At 37.2% G+C, this 20,910-nt stretch overlaps 1 protein-coding gene across 1 annotated transcript in view; it reads right to left on the bottom strand.

Annotated features, from left to right (window-relative positions):
* Positions 1-20,910, bottom strand: part of VWA8 (von Willebrand factor A domain containing 8) — a 399,466-nt gene that overhangs the window by 17,835 nt on the left and 360,721 nt on the right. The window contains exon 40 of the mRNA XM_027873608.1: positions 15,958-16,066. Within this exon, the coding sequence (XP_027729409.1) occupies positions 15,958-16,066 (109 nt within the window). The remainder of the gene's footprint in view (positions 1-15,957; positions 16,067-20,910) is intronic.

Raw genomic sequence — 20,910 nt, 5'->3', positions numbered from 1 at the left:
TAAGCGCTAACAAATTTTTCACTGAATATATATATAAATACACACAGATACATAATACGTATATATGTGTATATCTATATCTTCATATCTATATCTCAACTAGTATAGTCATTTGATAAGCCAGTAAATGGGGGAATTCACTACCAAATGAAGAAAAAGGAATCAAGTGTGGGAAAAAACATACTTTTGTTAAGTGTCTACGGATTCAGCTCATAGTACAAGGCAGCTTTCTTTCTTTAAACTTGTTTGCTATTCTGATTATGCATTCATGGAGACGGCTTGAGCTGACAATGTTAGAGGGAAACCAATTTAAGAATTGTTGCTCCTCAGAACCTCTCAACAAACCAGGACACAACATCACATAACTTCACTAAAATCCTTCAATTTCATTTTAGGACTTTTGTTGATCCTTAAATCTTCTAAAAAGCTCTTCTAAACCCTGGACAATTTATATTATTTGAGGGCCCAGGGTACTGCCATATGACAGAAACTTTTGTCCCAATACACTAGAATTTTTTAGGACATTTGGACAATTTCAGGATCAATCAGAGAGGGAGGTCCTCCCGGTCTTAGGCTTAAAAGTTACTTCAAATTTATCAGGTAAAGAATAATGTTCAATTAAGGGACAAGAACATTTGAGTAGTCTTCTTCTGACCCGTAAATATCATCTGTGACACTGCATGAAAGCTAGGGTTTCCATTAATAATTAGTACATCTGCATAGAAAAATACTGAAAAAGTATATGATAAATTAAAAAAAAAACATTAAATTACGTCTCACTTTTTTCAGTTCTATTTCATTTTCATGTATCTTTATTTTTAAAATGTGGTTGGGGTCTCAAAAGCTAGAAGAGAGCACTGACAGCCTCTGATTAGAATTTGGAATAAATTTTATTTTTTATATCAGCAGCATGAATGTAGATGGTAAATCTGTGTGTTTTTTTAAAGAACATGAAAGAAAAAGGAAGATGAAAAAGAAATTACCCGAACAAATGAAGTAGTTAAACTTCCCTCACACAAAAGCTACAACTCAAATATGAAAGATGAATTACTGAAAATCATATACTATTATAATTTCCATGTTTTTCAAATAAAAATAATCATTTTCAATTTTTCAGAATGCCATTTTGTGCTTTTAAGATTTGAACTGAATACCTTTGAAGTATACTCTTCTAGTGGTATACCATCACTCAACAAGAGAATAAGGATGATTTTAAGGATTATGTTTATATAAGTGTCTTTTTAGCTTGATGCTAACTGCTAACCTGGGCTATTCTATCACAAAGATAGCTTTGGAAAACATTAGAATGAACAAATACAAAACTGGGAAGAGGTTTCTGAAATTCTCTAATGGTTTAATCTTAAAAAATCAGCCTTGCAAGATAAAATAGTTTGTTTTTTACATCATGTACCACATAAAAGCTGTTTTCATAGCTTGTCTCTTTGGTTAGTTGGTCCAGTTAAGCATTTGCCAGGAAGAGACCATTCTCAGGAAATACAGGCACATTCAACCGTTTTCCTTGACATTAAAACCAACCTTCCCTGGAGAGATTGTAACAAGATATGCGTCTTTTACTTAAGTGTGGGGCTCTGCCTTCTTAAAATTCCATACATGGTTAAATCTAGGAATTTCAACCAAAAAAATACATTCATAAGAACTAGTTTATATATATTCTTTCAAGAACTGCATCAAGCCCTCATAAAATGCTGTATTATCAGTGTAATACAGGAAAGAGATTTCTCTAGGTTACAGGGATTCTTTTAGAATGAAGGCAAATAGAAAGGAATTGGAAGTAGAACTGGGTACAAAACATGATAATTAAGATTCTTTGATAGAAATTCATGTGTAAAAAATGCTTACGTGTCCAAAGAGGTAAAAAACCACCCTAAATCAGATGGATTTTGAGTTACACTTACGTTTTTTCATCATTCTCTTGTCTAGCTGTCTTCTGTATATGAATACTAAGCTGAAGTCATGGTTTAAAAAAAATAAAGTCATAGCTCTCCTCTTAGTGATCTCTTTCCTTATGCGCTTGCTACCAACAACGCACACTCTGGTCTGAGGAAAAATCTGGTGAAAAGGAAGCTTGGCTAAAGAGAAAACAATTCCTTGCATAATACAAGTCAATTATGATCATCCTGGTTCCTTGACTTGGAGCTTCCAAAGTAAGCAAGCTTGTTAGCCAGCATCTTTTCACTTTTCACTTCCAGAGGCAGGGTTTTTTTTCTCTCTCAGGACTTTAATTGTACCCTGGCATCCCTGGCTACAAAAGGCGATGCCAAATAAAAACCAATATTAAACATTCATTAGTGGGGACCAGTCCTATGATTTCATTGGTGTAGGTAGCTCCTCATGGATAAACTCTCTCTGCTAATGTAGATCCGTTCCATCTCTGCCACTGATGGTTTTAGAGAGCTACCTGCAGGACTAAGAGGGTAAGCGTTCACATAGCCAGAACTAACCATCATATCATGCTGTCTCTTTAAACTTCCTCATTAACCAACCCCCCCTTTGCATTTTTACTTCAGTCTATCAGTTTCCTATAAAGAAAGTCTCTTCTGCAGCTATCTAAAAGGTGAAAATCTGACAATAGCCCAAGGGATCTGTTGTGATGTACAGGGCCAGTTCATCATTCTAAAAGGGCATGATTTTGTGCTCCAGGGATTCTTTCAGAGCAGAAGGACAGCTACTCCCACAGCTCTCAAACCTGGTGCTTCCCTCTAGTTCCCTTCACCTTTTATAAAACCATGCCCAAGAAGCAATAATTATCTGATTGGTGAACACTGAGAAATGGAAAGAAAATTAGAGAGACTGTCCAGAACTATGGAAATTAAGCCCGATGTTCTCTCCAGTGCCTGGAGCTCTCTCTAACAAGAACAAACCTTCCCAATCCAAATGAATGAGCAAGCTACTGCTAAGCACCCGGTGGTTGTGGCTAACCATAAGGCCCTAATGTGGAACGACAAATACGATGAATTTGGAGTACCCTGACAGTCACAAGCATTAGTAGGGGGCACTAGAGGTTTCTGAAAAACAATGGAGAGGAAACACAATTAAAATCACTGGCAATAGGGAATAGGAAACTTGGATTCTAAAGTAGCTACAGACTAGATGTCTATGTGCTCTTTCTCTCTACTACATTGAGAGTTTGTCTGATTTAATTTTTCTTTCTTCCCTAGGACTCAGTACAATGCTCTGCATATAGTAGATGCTTTGTTGCTACTGTTATTGAAACTATAAACCCATTTCTATGCTAGGTGTTGTAAGGAAGGCAAAAGCAGGGTAAGATATGCTAGACCCAGAATCACACACTGAATGTTAGAGCTGGAAGAGGTCTTAGAAATCACCTGGTCCAATCTCTTAATTTTACTTATTTATTTATTGGTGAGGCAATTGGGGTTAAGTGACTTGTCCAGAGTCACACAGCTAATGAGTGTCAAGTGTCTGAGGCCAGATTTGAACTCAGGTCCTCCTGACTCTGGGGCCAGTGCTCTATCCACTGTGCCACCTAGCTGCCCCCTCTTCATATTTTAGATGAGGAAACTGAGGCCCAGGGAAGTTGTGACTGGCCTTATGCTACATAGTGCATGGGTGGCAGAATGGAAACCTAAGTTCAGGTTTTTTAACTGAAATTTAGATACTTTCTACACTGCCTCTCACTAATCACAACTCGAGATTATTCATATACAGTCAAGTACAGTCAAGAAGTACATGCAGTAAAGGAAGAAGGTTGGCAGGTGTGGCTCTTGAAAAGAAAAACGACGGCACGCCGGCTGGACAGCAGACAGATTGTGCAAGAGATAGCGGTGGTGACAACATCTCTTGTTCCTCAACGGCAGCCTCCTTGGTCATACAAGATGAGGTACGAGTCTGAAGCTCTGCTTTGGAAATTCAACCTAAATGATGAGTTGGCTAATCCTTGACCAAACACTATACTGATCACCAAGGAAACTCCCACAGTTACCAGGATTACACATCAGCCTCAAAACCTCTGGAAAGCATGAGTCACTCACAACCACTCAGGCCTAAAAAAAAAAGAAGGAGGGTCATGAAAATGACCAAGTCAGAGATGTCTTGTTCTGTTTATGAACTGGAAAGAATCCCCCTGAAGGAAGCTTATTCCAACCTGGCCTACCAGCTTAAATTCCAGCTTCTTCACCTGTAACATTCTAGGCCTGGATTAGGGCAGGAATTTTTAACCTTTTTTGTGTCATGGACCCTCTTGTGTCTTGGGATGTCTATAGACTCTTTCTCAGAATAATGTGTTTAAATGCATAAAATAAAACACACAGGATTATAAAAGAAACCAATTATACTTAGATACAGTTATCAAAATATCAACAAAGACAGGTTTACCAATCTCATCCTGAACTAAATAACTTTGAAGGTCCTTTCCAGTTCTAAATTCCACAATCTTAAGACTAGAAGTTCATCAGAAACAGTAATCTGGAAAAATTTTTACTTCACTCTATTAGTTTCCTATAACTATAAAGAAAGTCTCTTCTGCAGCTATCTAAAAGGTGAAAATCTGACAACAACCCAAGGAATCTGTTGTGATGGGCAGGGTCAGTTCACCATTCTAAAACAGCTACAAATAAGGATTTTGTGATAGAGAGGTCTTGAAAATTTTCCTTACATCAATTTTTATTTGATAATTATTTAATATTGCAGTATGGGCAAATATATCACATAAATATAAAACTTTACTGGCATATATAAAGATGATAATTTTTTATAAAATCATATGGTCAAAAGAAAACTAAAAAAATGATGTGGTTTAATTCTAAGGAGATATGGGTTTTCACCAATAGGTAGTCTATTATTAATAATATTTTAATGTAATAATTTTCATGCAAGGACCAAAGTATATGAATTTAAATTCATAATATAAAAGACCTAATGAACATTTAACTCTAAAAATACCACTTTACATTTTAGAAAAATTTCAAAATCATATGCACACATTTTACATAATTTAAATCAGTGCTATTTTGTTCTGCTTATTTTACTTAATATTTTTTTCATTAGAATCATAGAAGAGACCTCAGAAAATCCTATTAAGTCCAATCTATAATGAGCAAGAACACCTTCTCTCATAGACCTTCTGTGACAGTGAATTCACTATCTCCTGAGGCATCTCAATATACTTTTTAGATAACTCTAATTGTGAGGAAGTTTATTTTTATATTGAAATGAAATCTGTCTGTCGACAACTGCAATCCATTTTTCTTACTTCTGTCTTTTTCTTCTTCCCCATGGCCGGATTCCAAATAAATGAAGATAGTTATCATGACCTCCCAAGGCTTTTCTACTTCTTCTTGTACCTGGTACTTTCAGGTTGCTTTAATTTTTATTTCTCTAACTGCAAGTAGGCCTGTCTATTGTTGAAACTGATCATTTACTGCCTCTTTCCTGATGTGTACACAGTTCATCTTCTCGGAGCACTCATCAAACAGAATCTGAGTACTGACCATATGTTTCAGAACTTTGTATATTTTGTACAATTTGCTTTTACCAGTTATATTTGAAACACATATTTTACCTATTCTGTTGTTTTCTTTTAAAGACTCAGTTTATTACATTTTTGTGCAGAGTTTAAAATTTTTTTGATCACTTGAAGTCTTCTAGATTGCCTCTGATTACATCTTCTACATTTTTCAATAGTCAGTAATTTTTCTCCCCTCCTCAGATGGAATAAATATATTTTTCCATTTTCTTCTAGTTTTCTTTTAAAATGTTTAACTCTTTTGCACATCTGGAATCTATTGCAATAGTATAGGCCATGGCTCCAAATTAACCCTGGTACATATAGCTATTCAGTTGTTCCAATAACATTTATTAAATAATGATTCTTTTCACAATTGTCATATTATTTATGATTTGTCATCAGTTGAGTTCTTATAATAGTTTGATCACTTATGTATCTATTTAATTAGTTTTTTTTCTGTTTTCAACTGCAACTCATATGTTTTTGGATAACTATGGTTTTCTAATAGATTTTAAAATCTGGTAGGAAAGGCCTATATCCTACAGTATTGTTGGTCCCTTTTTTTTTTTTTTAGCTAAACTTCCTTATTAATTGGTCAAATTCTAGAACATATCCTGTGGTGACTTTAATTGGTCACTATTAGGTCTGTATATTAACTTATTACTGCCAGCTTTAGTCAACTCAACCAGAAGGAGGCATATCGTTTCTTTCCACTGAATCATGTCTCAATTTATTTCTTCCAACAGAGTTTTACTTTTTGTTGTGTAGTGAATCTCTTACATCCTGAGCTAAAGTAATTTTTTAAAAAAGTATGGATTTTGTTTTGGAGGTTGTCATTATGAATGGCACTGTAGTAGTTTTTGGCTGTTATTACAGTATAAAGTATATTTTATTTTTGTGGATTTATTGTATATCCTGCAGTTCTGCTAAACTTCAGTAACTTCTTCATTGACTTCCTTGGATGTTCTACGTATCAAATCACACAATTTACATGAAATAAAAGTTTTATTTTATCTTTTTCTATCTTTATGCTTTTTTGGAAATCTAGGGAGAGAGATCCAGGATTGTACTGGGAGGCAAGATTACAGGAATAAGGAAATCACAGTCCTGTTATACTCTGCTCTGATCAGACCACTTCTGGTGCTCAGTTCAGGCTACCACATTTAGAAGGATATTGATTAAGTTGGAGAGTATATGGGAAAACCACTGAAGGACCTCAAGGTCATGCCACATCAGGTTCAGTTTTAATGGAGATTCTTACTTTGAAGAAAAAAAGGTGCATGGAGGCTAACATAGCTGTTTTCAAATATCTGAAGGACTTCTTATGTGAAAGAAGAAAAATCATGTGTCTGGATATCTGCTGTGAGGCTAATTTCCATTAAGAAAGTAAAGCCCTTGATATGTTTCTTACTTGAACTATGGTATCATTTCAGCTTTCTGGAGATTGGGGAAGGAAAGATGGGAATTGATAATCTGAACTTAATTCTCATCTGCAAAGAGTTGGCTGATGACTTGATGGGAGAAAGTAAACATTCATAGTATTGAAAGAAGGAAATACTAGGTATAGTGGGTTATGCACTGCAGATTTTGGGAAAACAGATTTCAAAATGTTCAGAGAAATTATAGGCATGATCACATGGCCAGAGACCGTAAAAAAACAAGGCAAGTCAAGGGTTATGGGAGGCACTCAAAACCAGAATTCTATCAATACAATCACAAACATGCCAACTGAGGTGCTGAAAAAAGTACCTTTTAAAAACTTAGGGTCAGGGTCTGTGACTAACTCATTTTAAAAGCATGTGAACAACAGTGTCCTTGCTAAGAGAACACGGAACAGGGGATAGAGAACAGGGCTTGTGGCCAAATCACTTAGGTTTGACTCCTGCCTCATATACAAAAATTAGCTATATGATTATAAGCAAGATACAATGTCTCAGAGCCTCAGTTTCTGCAACCATAAAGTGGCAATAATAATACAAATAGGTAACTGTTTGCTAGGGTTGTTTTGAAGTGCAAAGAAAATCTTAAAAGTACTACGTGAATGTGAGCTATTCTTATAAAAGGAGATGTAGTACAGAGCCAGCCAAAGCCAGGAAGAGCTAGGTTCAAGTCATGCCTAGGACACATATTAACTGTGTGATCCCAGGCAAGTCATGTAACCTCTAAGAGGCCTAGGTAATTCCTTAAGATTATAAATTGCAAAGAAGATAGCAATCTTCATTGGAAGAGGGGAGTTTCCTTACCCCAGAGCTCATTATGCAAAGGAAATCACAGATGTAGTCCTTATCTCTACCTCTATGAACAAAATATGGAAGAAGGAGGGAGGCCTAAACAAAGACAAAAACAGAACGTGTGGATGTGTGAGAATAATATCAGGAAGACTAAAGCCCACAATATGCTGCAGCTTGCAATAAACGCGAAGAAGATAAAAAATATGTTTGGCCCAAGAAAATAAAAAGGAAGGCTTGTGCCCACTGCTTGGGACATGTGGTGTAAGGTAAGCCAGTAACAAGAGTTTAGAAAGTACAACACTGAGGTCCAATTTTGCTTTCATTTAATTCATCAAGAAGGATCTTTCAGCTTAATAACAAATACTCAGTCTACCTATAAATTAAAAAAGGGTAGGACAAATTTAATTAAGAAGGAATGGAAGCTCAAGATATAAGGAAATAGCCCTTGGCTCCACTGGAGTCATAAAACCTTCTAGCCTAGGCTCTGTCACTTACTAGCTGGGTCACTCAAGCAATGTCTTTGAGCCTCATCTAGTTTCCTCATCCAGAACATAGGGATGATAATGCCCCTTGTAGTAGCTACCTCACAAGGCTGTTGGGATAACATATATGAAAGCTTTTTGTAGATTGTAACTCACTGCATAGAAGTTATGATGATGAGATGACGATGAACTTTCTAGCAATTAGGGTAATCCTCAAAGGTATTTGTTAGTTTGTGAGGTAGATTCCCAAGTCAACCGGGATTGTTGAAGTAGTTAGCAAACTACCTGTCACAGATATGATTATTATTGATGATAATAATAACATAGCTACTATTATATAGCACTTTAAAGTCTGCAAAGTATTTTACATATATTATCTCATTTGATCCTAACAACATGCCGAAGCGGGGTTTCCTCCATTGGGAGAAAGGTGCTGAATTTTCTTAAGGCCCTTGATAACTATAAGACTCTCTGGCTTTCTGACTATGCCTTCTGATAAAGAATCCTCCAGGACTCCAGGTCTAGACCTTGGAGAATGGCTGAGGAAGTAAGAGGATAAGGAGGAAGACTGAGCCCAGAGGTCAGTCACAGCAAGAACACTCAATGACTTCCCTGGTTGATACTGAGCTGTTAAGTACTACTCTTGTGTCAGCTTTTAACTAGACTAACACATGATCCAGAAGTTACATCTCTGTATTCTGAATTCATCAATGACCACTTTCTCACCAAATCCAAAAGCCTTTTCTTTATTTAGGTTCCTTGAACCATTAATAACCATACCACTTTTTAATCTTTGCATTATATTTAAAAGTGCTGTATTCATTTGATCCTGTCAACAACTCTGACTTAGGGAAGGCAGGGCAGCTACTATTATTTGCAGTTAACAAATGAGGAAACTAAGTGTTCTTTCCAAAATCCCATGGCTGGTGAGCTGCAGAACTGGGACTAGAACTCAGATCTCCCAATTCCTAGTCTAGTCTTTTTTCCTCCACTTTTGTTCCCAGGGCTACTAATCAGAGAATCTAAGAGCTAAAAGGATCACAGAGGTCATCTGGTCCAACCTGTACCTTACAAAAAATTATCCTCTAATATTCTACATAGAACAGGCCAAGCACTGATTCCTGGGACACTTCATTAGAGATCTTGACACTGGTTGACACTGGTTATTAATGGCTACTCATTGGGTCTGGTTATTCAACCAGCTGTGAAGCCTCTTAACTGTAGAAGCATCTTGGTACAATGTTAAGAGGACCGAATTTAGAGTCAAAGGGCTTGTGTGCAAATCTAAATGCTGTCACTCATTACCTGTATGATCTTGATCTAATCACTTCTCTGGGCTTTAGCCTTCTTAATGAGGTGTGTGGGGGGAGGGGAGTGAACAAGGTGACCTCTCAGCCCTTTCGGCTCTAGATCCCATGATGCCCCCAAAGTGGTTGTTCAGTTTCTGCTTGAAGACCTCCAGAGAAGGGGCAGAAACATGCTGCCTTCTAATGAAGCCCATTCCACTTTTGGATACTTCTAATGGTTGTGAAGTATTTCCTTACATAAAGTTTAAGCCTGCTTCTTTATAATTTATACCAATTATTTCTACTTTTGTCTTCTGAATCCAAGCAGAACAAGTCAAATTCCTATTTTACATGACAGTCCTTCAAAAACTTGAAGAAAAATCATGAACCCAATATAATTTCTCTTCTCTAGGTAAAACATCCTCAGTTTCTTCAGCTAGACAGTGGGGCATCAGAGTAGATACAGTGCTGTTCCTGGGAATGGAAGCCCCGAGCTCACGTCTAGCCTCAGATATTTCTTATTTGTGTGATCCCAGGCAAGTCACTTAATCTTTGTCTGCCCCAGTTTCCTCATCTGTAAATGGGGAAAAAGCACCTACCTCTCAGAGTCATTGTAAGGATAAAATGAGATAAAGTTTGTCAAGTATGATATCTGTAAACCTTAAAGTGCTAGTTATTATTAATATCAATAATGATAATGATAACCCATGGTAAACCATGCCACACTGCATGATCTTGTATTATCCTGGCAGGCTTCCTGTAGATACTGTCTGGCTTTTCAATATCATTCCTCAAATGTGATACCCAGACTGCAAGTCTAACCATGCCAGCGACTGAGCCATGACTCCCTCAACTTCTCGCCCCCAACTATTTTGAAGTTACAAATCTTGGAGGCACTAATTTCTTAGGTCACTTTTGTGTAAAACAAGGACAGGGTTGTACCTTTCTGGGCAGTGGGTGTTGAGATATACTTCTTTATTGTTTTGCTTTCCAAGTTTGTCCCAATTAAATATTTTACTATTAAAAAATGTGGTGCCCAGAATAGAACATAATACTACAGATGTTATCTGAGAAGAGCAGAGTGCAACAGGGCTATCGGTTTCCCTAATCATGGATACTATGTTCCTCTTAATGTAACCCAATACTACCTTAAGTTTTTTGGCTGCCATATTACACTACTGACTCATATTGAGTTTGTACTTCACTAAAACACATGGATTTATTTCCAGACTGATGGTTACTTGCTGAGAATCAGTGTAATATAGTGGGGAGAGTACAAGATTTTTTTTTTTTTTGAGACAGGAATACCTGAATTTGAATCCTGCCTAGATACTTATGAGATATATTGCCCTAGGCACGTCACTTAATATCTCTAACCTCCAGCTTTTTCATTTGCAAAATGGAAATGAAAATAACACCTGTTTCAAATGGTTTTGGGAGGATCAAATAAGACAATGCATGAGAAGCACTTTGCTAACTTTAAAGCTGAAATGTGAGCTATTACCTACTCACACCTTCCTCATCCTGTACTGAGGAGGTTAATTTTTTGAACACCAGTGTAAGACTTTACGTTTACCCACATTTAAATCTGATCTCATTAAACACAACATCCTAGTTTGTCAAGATTTTTGTGGATGCTGAATATGTCATCCAACACAGTAGCAATACTTTCCAGGTTTCGGTCATCTGCAAATTTGATAAACATTCTAGTGATGCCTTTATCTAAGCCATTACTAAAAATGTTGAACAGCATAGCATTCCTCCAGCATTCTCTTTCCAGGTCAGGCTGACATTAAACTGCTAATGACTACTCTTCAGGTCTGGCTAGTGAACCAATTTCACATAATTTTCTCCTTGGTCAAATGTCTATTGGTGATGGTTTTTAAGTGGACACTGATGAAAATGTTGCTTTTCTGCTTCCAGTTTTCTCCTCATAAATACGCTTTTTAAATATATAAGACCACTCCATCTCCTCATTTTCATATCCTGCTGCTTTTGAATACCCTTTCAAGAATCACAGTCCAGTCATGGGTCCCATGCTACTAAGTCTCAGGGATACATGTGAGGTCAGATTTGCCTCCTTGCATTATAATGTCTAGTTCTTTTTGCTTTGTTTGTTGTCCGTATTACATTTGCATATAAATATCTGAGCCCATGGGTTTTATGGCTGGCTCCTTTCTTAGGTTTTGTATACTATGCATTTCAGACTGATTCTACTCTTAGACGTCGTTCTACATTTTAGTGACTCTTTGGTAGACATACATGGTCAGCTTTCTCTCTCCCCTTTCCCTTTCAATTTAAAGCCTTTTAAATTAGATTTGTATGATTCCAGGTGAATATATTTTCCCCACCTCTTTTTTAGGTTCCTTGTCATTTCTTTGTTTTAAGCCAAATTCCAGAAAGCCAAATTCTGTTCGCAGATGCCATGTTCTTAACTAGTATTTATTTCCCAAACCTACCTTTCTTTTCCGAAGCATTGTCTTCATTTGGTAGCAGTGAAGATATTACCACTTGCAACCATGAGGCCTTCTGTTTTTAACAAAAGACTACACTGTCTTTATTGAAATTCTCCCCCTTTAATTCTTTTGTTCTTTCAACATAATTTCTACTAGTCCTCTGTAATCTTTGCTACCTCCCTTTCCTTTAGTAAACTGATCCTGTTTCCTGGCTTAACTATTCCATCTTGCTCATCATTTTAAAATGTACACTACTCCATATCCAGTCCAAATCTTAAAAGAGACATCTCTCTTTGGCTATCTGCAGTTACCTCAAACTCAAGATATCTTAAAAAAAAATGTATCACCTTATTCACAAGTCAGTTCCTCTTACCAACTTCTTTGGCTTGTTCAATGGTAATTCTATTCCCTCAATTACTGAGGATTTCCTTTCTTAACCAAACACTTATTAAGTTTTAGTGAGTCTTCTTTTAAAGCCTCATCATTCACAACCATCCTTTCTTTTAAATTACCAGAGCCATCACCCTTAGTCAAGTTTTCATCATTTCATGCCTGAATAATTTCTAAGAGTTAGAAGTTAGTCTCCTCTGCCCGATCTTCTCTCCCCCTTCCCCCTCCCCTTACTCTCCACCAGTTAATCTTGTATGCCACTACCTGATTAATTTGATTAAAACACTAATTTTCATCATGTAATTTTCCTATTCAAAAACCTTCCAAAGGATTCATACTATAAAGGAGAGAGTTCTAAAATCTCTGTCTGGCATTCTAGGTTCACCTTAATGTGGTCCCATTCTATTAATAAACTACTACCTCTGGTAGTGTGGAAAGAATATTAGAATAGATTTTTGAGTTCGAACCTTAGCTTTTCCAACAACTAGCTCTGTGACCCTGGGCAAGACATTCCATCTCTTTGGGTCTCAATTTCATCGACTGAAGTGACCTCATCAAACTCAGTGACTTCTAAGGACCTTTCCAGTTCTGTGCCTATTTCACTTTATCTCCCACAACTCATCAACAGAATCCCTTCAGTCAGGCTGTTCTCATCACTGTTCCCCAAATATACTCACTGCCAACTCTAATTTTTTGTTTTTGTTGGCTAAGATTCCCTCTCCTATCATTGAGATCCAACTTTCGTGGAAGCACCATGTCTCTATGATGCCTTCCAGATGGCCGGCCATTCTAATCGCCATTATTTGCATAGACTCTGACCTCCTCTAGCAAACATCTTCCCAATCACCCTTTTCCAGTCATATTTCTCTCCCTCCCGACCCCCTGTGGACTATTCTGAATCTTATACAGTGAATCTGTCATTTACAAATGACCCTTACAGAAATCTGCTGTCCAAAAATATCTTTCCCTGAATTATCTGGATTTTCTTCACTTCCCTGTGTGACACTGCTTACTCTTAAAACAAGCCTCCTCTCTTAAAAAATACCAATGTCTCTGAGAATTATAGATTTGTGACTCTATGGGAATTAATCCAATCTACTTATTCCCCTCTCTCTATCTAGCAACGATCAGCTGTACAGAAGTAATGGGAGTTCTCCACTAGGGAAGGGAGGTAGTTACACTTTGGGAGGCAGGTCCTACCTGGCAGAGGTGCAAGGGAGGAGGCTGTAAGAGGTATGAGGACACTTGGCCCCTGCGTGCCCCAGAAAAGGAAACCAGCAGGAGGACAAAGAGTAGAAAGGAGGAGTTAGAAGCATCCTAGCTCTAAAAGTCATGAGCTATGTGACCATGGGCAAGTCATTTAATCTTTCTGAGCCTTATTTTCCTCTTCTTTAAAATAGAGATACTTGTCATATCTAGCCCACAGGGACACATCTTAAATTGCTATCTAAATATGAGTTATCATGGTTATAGAAAGGACAATTCACCAAGGGCCAGCTCTGTGCATGCTAAATGGGGAAGAAATTTGTTTGTTTTCTTTTTTCTATTTTATATTGTTCTAGATTCCAGATCCTCAAACTTGCCTAAGCAATATGAGGGTAGCTTATTAATCTAATTATCATTTAGAACATTGTTTTTCTTAATGGAAAAATATGCTAGATTTCTAATAACAGACTTATAAATTTGAAACAAAAGGTATGTAAAAGATGAAGGCTGGCCGAACTGTAAATTCTTGTCATTATAAATTGTTCTTCTGACTAATTATTCCAATAAAGTCCTTAGCTTCAAAGTTAAGCTCAGTCATCTATAATTATATAAATAATTATTTTTCCCTCAGGAAAAGTAGAATAATACATCTAATCTTTTCCAATCGTTAGAAAAAATATAGTAAAATACTATTTGTTACATGGGATTGCTCTCTGGGAGGGGGAAGAGGAGGTATGCTGGGCAAAACTACAATGATATAAAAACCAAAGACATTGATAAAACTTATTTTAAAAAGAAAATAAAAATAAATTTTTATTGATATATTTTGTTTTTATATCACCTACATTTCCTACTGTTTTTAACCTTCTCCTTATCTGTTACAATAAAGAATAAAAAGGGGGAAAAGAAAACAGTTCACCCAAACTAATGAACACATTGAAAAAAACCTGACATTATGGTCAATGTTTCATATCCACAGTCCCCCACCTCTGCAAAGAAGGGGAGGAGATGCCTTTTTACATGTTTTCTTTGGGGACAAGTGCTTAGGACAGTGCCTGGTATGTAGCAGGCACTTAATAAATGTTTATTGATTGGTTATTTTGTTGTTTTTCTTTTCCATTTACGTTATTTGAGTCAATTGTGTGCACTGTTTTCCCGGTTCTGATTACTTCCCTTTGTATCAGTTCAATTTTTCCCTTGCTTCTCTGTTTTCATCATATTCATTGTTCCTTATGGCAAAACAAGATTGCATTACACTCATGTACCAAATGTTGTTGAGACATTTCCCAGTTGCTGGGCATTCACTTTGGTCCCAGGTTTTTGCTAGTACAAAAAAATGCTGCTATATATATTTTGGTATACATGGGGCCTTTTTTTTCAAGTATTTTGGTACAGTTTACATCTTTTGAAATAAGGCAATTGGTTCCTTCCCATGTAGTATTGCTGTGTTTGTAATTTATTTAAATTTGTACAAGTTGACTCTAAAAGAACATTTTATTTCTTTTTCAGAGGGAGGGGGAAATCTGACCTGTTTTTTTTTTTTTTTCATTAGAATAGCAAAGACCTGGTGTATGCATTCCCTCCTCTAATGCAGACAGATCAGCCCCCTGGGGGTACTAAGAGGTTGTGTGAATTGCCCATACTCACATAGCTGGTCTGTGTCAGGGGTGGGACATGAACCTAGATCTTCCTGACAGGCACCAAGCCCAGCCTTCAATCTACTCAGCCACTCAACTCTCAATTATACAGAAATGCAGAAAGAGATGGAATAGAAAAATTAAACCCTCAGATAATAGATTTCCTTTTAATAAATAATTTCAACTTCAAATTTAGCTTTTTAAAGGGTCTGTGAGAAGGGAAAAAATTGACTGACTCTTATCCATGTCAGCTCCTGACCTTTCCTTTCTCATCTTCTGAAGGAGGAGCAATCTGTAAACCTGTAGAAAAGAACAGGTCACAGAGAGAAATTGAGGAGGAGAGGCAGACACCAGAGAATCAGCTCCTCCTTTTCCCGAGAACTATACAAACAGTCAAGTAAAGGTTAAAAAAAATTTAAACATAGGTAGAAACCAAAATCATAATTTCATTTGTGACATGAACAATATCTGTACTTTTCTAGCAAAGATGAGATACTCATGAATCTTTTAGTACCACTGTAATTGTTAACAAGCAAGGCAGCTTCCAGTCATGCTGCCTTGTCAAATCTTTGCCACCAGGACAGCAGGAAAGGTAAACTGAAGTTACTATTTTCTTGTACTTTTCACTTAGAAAGGTCATTTGGATAACATTGAAGTGTTATCTAAATGTAAGATGGTGCTGATTTATTTTTCTTTAACAGCAAATAAGGTTTTAATTGGCTTTATTATTTTCAGCTTTGGTCCCAGGTTATCTGCTTAGTTGCAATAAAATGAGGATTACCTGCAAATTATCCAAGATGATCCGGAGGGAATGCACTTGTCGCCGGACAGCACTTGAAAACTTCTCATAAGTGTCTGCATCGTACTCACTCATCTTAATTTCTTTTAACCTGAGGTGGGGGGGGGGAATAAAGCAGGTAAATCATAAGCACAGGTTGTCTCTATCCACCCAAGCCTTGCTAGGGCTGTATCATATGGACTCTCTAAAAATTCTGGTAAACTTGGGCTGGGGAAGTAAGAGGAGAAAAGGAGACAGCAATTTCTGACTAATAGCTTCAAAAGATAGAGAAAACCTAAAGGAATGTTGAATATGAAATCAATCCAGATATCTAGTAAACTAGCATGTCAACTTCTTTCAAGAGTTAGTGGGTTAGGGGGCAACTAGGTGGCACAGTGGATAGAGCACTGGCCCTGGAGTCAGGAGGACCTGAGTTCAAATCTGGTCTCAGACACTTGACACTAGCTGTGTGACTCTGGGCAAGTCACTTAACCCCGATCGCCTCCCCCCCCCCAAAAAAGTTAGTGGGTTTAGGAAAATGCATGTCATACTCTGATTGCTGAGCAGCCAATTTATGATAAGGATATTGCTACATGTTAAAATGCAATGTATTACTGGTAATACATTGTCAGCATCAAAGTAATCACCTCAATGTTATTTTGATGGAGAAATACAAACTGTAAAATCTAATAAATTTGTTGATGTTAGTTATCCATACCATCCTCTTCTATCACCATTTTACACAAATTAAAAAAGACTCAATGCAGTTTTTAAAATTAGTATCTCACTCTTAAATAGAAGGGGTCTGATCTACATAGATCCTTCTATGTGTTTTTCTCTGTTGTATTCTCATCTTATTTATAGTAATTTGATAACCTTGATAAGATTTTTATGACCATAAATGAAGATGGTATTAGGTCAGAAAACAACAACTACTCTCTGAAAGTGTCCATACAACAATTAAGTTTCTTGTTCCTCTAAACTGGTATGTGTACTACTGGAAGCACAGATCTCAGGTTCTATTGTGAAATTTCTGTCCAAAGTATATTTTTATCACCTGGTGTTAGAACTGGAATCCAGCATGAAAAAGGATGGTCTCTACGCTGGCTATTTTACTGCTTTCACCACACATTTGTCTAAGTTTTGAAAGAATTCATGAATCACACAGTATAGGATGGTGGAAAGAGAACTCCCTGGCTTTGGTTTTGGAGATCCTGGGTTCAGATCTTGACTTTGCCACTATGTGACTTTGGGCAACTTAATTTTTATGGGCCTCAGTTTACTCATTTGTCAAATATGGGAGCTGGATTAGATGAACTCTCCAGGTCCCATAAAGCTCCAAATCTGTGATTCGTGGCTACTGTCTGTGTTCATGGTAGTTTTCTTTTCTTTTCTTTTTTTTTAGGCAACTGGGGTTAAGTGACTTGCCCAGGGTCACACAGCTAGTAAATGTCAAGTGTTTGGTCTGAGGTTCGATTTGAACTCAGGTCGTCCTGACTTCAGGGCTGGTGCTCTATCCACTGCGCCACCTAGCTGCTCCTCATGGTAGATTTCCAGAGCCATTATACCACTTCACCAGATTTACTATCCTGACAATTAAAAGGTCAATATTGTAAGAAAAATGTTGCACCAATGCAAAATTAGGTTTTACATCTTGGTGACATCTTTTATGTTTCTGTCTGGAGGTCTCACCAATGTCCTTGTGGTCCACCATGAGATTAATCAATGAATTCAATGTATCAAGCTAGATTTTGTCTGTACTACTGCATATGATGGGCAGCCTGCCATGTGTCACTTTTGTAGCTAAGGAAGTTATGTGCTCTTTTCCTAAGGAGGGATATCTTAACTTAGACTATTAAAGAAATCAGAAACAGGATTTTGTCTAAAGGAAACCCAATTCCACCATATTTTAAGTTTCAGGAAAGAATTAATGAGGTTTGATCCCATTCATAGACAGCTCTTTGTAAAGACAGTAGAATTACCTCTGGTTATAGGTTGAGGCTCTGAGTATAAGCATAATACATAGAAAATATGCCATGCACTCTTTCAACTATAAAAAAATCCAGAAACAATATACCCAATTGTGTCTGCTTTCAGAAAAAAAATCACCTATAAGATGTAGGAAGCTGTCAGAGGACTGGAGGAAGAAAAGCTATAATGGGAAAAGTATAATGGGAAAAAAATAACTTTTTAGCCACTGGATTTGAAAAGTTTTCCAATGCTAACATCATTCAATTTGTAAAGCAGAATAACTGTAAATATATTTTGCTACTTTAAGAATCATCATTAAGGAACTTAGGAAACTTTTGAGTAAGAAGCATCCATGTGGGGTGTGTGACCTGCTACAGTGGAAGAGGTACTTGTTGACACTGATGAAATCAAGCATCTCTGACTGGATATATATGTTTTTAAGGCAATTGGGGTTAAGTGACTTGCCCAGGGTCACACAGCTAGTATGTGTCAAGTGTTTGGTCTGAGGCCACATTTGAACTCAGGTCCTCCTGACTTCAGGGCCAATGCTCTACCCACTGCGCCACCTGGCTGCCCCTAAATCAAGCATCTTTGGAAGTACTAAAGAAGTTTAATCAAAACTGTGGGACACTCTTGCCTTGGACACTGGAACCACTGTGGGTTGATTATGCCTTTTTATATTTCCAAAGGCTGTGTTTAGTGTTACATAACAACCTATGAATTTTTAGATGTTGATTTATTTTCCCTGGTAGGTTAGGCTTAAATACTGTCATTTTGAGTCAATTATGTGTGATTCTATGAAGAAAAGACATGAAATTCAGGATAGCAGGATAAGTATAGATTAGCTTCTATAAGTGGCAGTGTTTGCTGTTGCCAAAGCTGGCATATGCTTTGGTCTCTTCTCCTCGTGTACACAAACACCTTACTATACGGTCCAGGTGTTGCCTTAATGTTTTTATTCTGATGTCATTAGGTCCGGGTGCAGCCTGGACAGAGCACTGGATTGGAGATCAGGAATAAGTGAGTTCAAATCTTGACTCAGATACTTAGTTCAGTGATTCTGGGCAACCAATCAATAAACCTTTATTAAGTGCCTACTATATGCCAGACACTGTGCTAAGCACTAGGGATACAAAAAGAGGCAAAAGAGAATCCCTGCTCACATGGAAATTATAATCTAATGGAGAGATAATAAGCAAATATATACAAAGCAAGCTATATACAGGATAAACAAGAGATAATTAATAGAAGGAAGGCACTGCTTCCTACAGAAGCCTTCCTATAGAAAGGATTTTACTCGGGACTTAAAGTAATCTAGAAGATCAGTAGACAAAACAGAGGAGAGAGAGAAGGTTCCAGGCATGGGGGACCACTAGAGAAAATGCCCTGGGCCAAGAGACGGATTGTCTTTTTCATGGAACAGCCAGGAGGTCAGTGTTACTGGATGGAAGAGTACAAGTTGGGGAGTAAGGTATAAGAAGATTGGAAAGGTGGGAGGGGGTGAGGTAATGAAGTGCTTTCAATGTCAAATAGAGCATTTTGTATTTGCTCCTAGAGGCAACAGGAAGACACTGGAGTTTACTGAGTAGAGGGTGACATGATTGGAGCTACACTTTAAGAAAATCACTTTGGTGTCTGAATGGAGACTGGACTGGAGAGCAGAGAGACTTGAGGCAGGCGGACATCCCCCTACTTCCCCTCAAGCAGGCTACTGCAACAGTCCAGACATAAGGTGATGAGGGCCTGCACAGAGTGGTGCGAAAGTCACTTAACCTCTGTCTGCTTCAGCTTCCTCATCTATTAATGGAGAATACTACCATCTTCCTCATAGGGTGGTTGTGGGGATTAAAGTGATAATATATGTAAAGCAGTGTGTAAAACACAGGGTTAGTATGCTAATCTTCAATCACATTTTCATACAGAGTAGGAGTCATATTTATATAATTTTCTTTGTACCATCCCAGAAGAGTAAGCTTTACAATTATATATTTAAGTTTTTTAATGATAGTGGGTGAACTCAGTCAACTAATCTAATGGTTAGCATTTACCTATAATTCAGATTTAGAGAAACTTCGGACTATGTGCTAGGTCCACCCAATTCAGTTTAATTTTTTCTGGTCTAGGATGGAAAGGACCAAGAGGAGATGTCTACATGTGTGCCTATAGTTCTCTTGGACCAATCCCAATTACAGAGTTCTTTGGTTCTGTTCTAATCTGGTTTATTCTCTCATATGGTTATTGATGTACCTACTTTTTCTTCTGTGGTACCTTATTTTTTTTTCATTTTCTTCTTTATTTCACTTTCCCCTTTCTTCCCTACCCTTCCTCTACTTTCCCCATTTCTTGCTCCCTTAGATATATAAATAAATCTGTGATCTCCTTGGGATAGGTACCAGTAGAGATGGTAAACTCTCTATCCATTCACATTTTGTAGGATTCTCATCTATGTTCATTTGTAAATTTTTCATAAAGGATCCATTCAAAGTGCTAGAACCTTCCCTTAAGTTAAAAAAATATTTTGGAGATAAAAATGTAGTAGATGGGCTGTCCATCCATGGCCTTTTATTCTTGTTACATAACCAGCACATCTTTCTTGGTCATACAGGTTCTTAAAAGTCTCCTATCGTTTCTTGTGTTTAAGTCATTATTGGTGACATTATAACTTAAATACACCACCATATATCCTAACATTGGGCTCTGGACTGGTTGTAATCTTTATTTTTTTTTTCAAGATTCCGTGGTTTGCTGCCTTATCACACCTCTGGAGGGAAAAACTGATATTAAAAAGACAGACTTTGTGATCGCTTTGGGCCCACTGAAAACACTGTGAATTTCCCAAGTGAAACCTAGCCCAATTTTTAATTTCTATTCAATTCTGGGTCCATTTGCTAGTTCAAGTTTACTCTATTATGTCATACTGTTTTTCTCTTTCTCTCTCATCTATCTATCTATCTATCTATCTATCTATCTATCTATCTATCTATC

The sequence above is a fragment of the Vombatus ursinus genome, unplaced genomic scaffold, assembly GCF_900497805.2.
Source record: "Vombatus ursinus unplaced genomic scaffold, bare-nosed wombat genome assembly UNPS02014802.1, whole genome shotgun sequence".
Lineage (NCBI taxonomy): Eukaryota > Metazoa > Chordata > Mammalia > Diprotodontia > Vombatidae > Vombatus > Vombatus ursinus.
The sequence above is the reverse complement of the archived record's forward strand: the minus strand, read 5'-3'. Positions and strand labels throughout refer to the sequence as shown.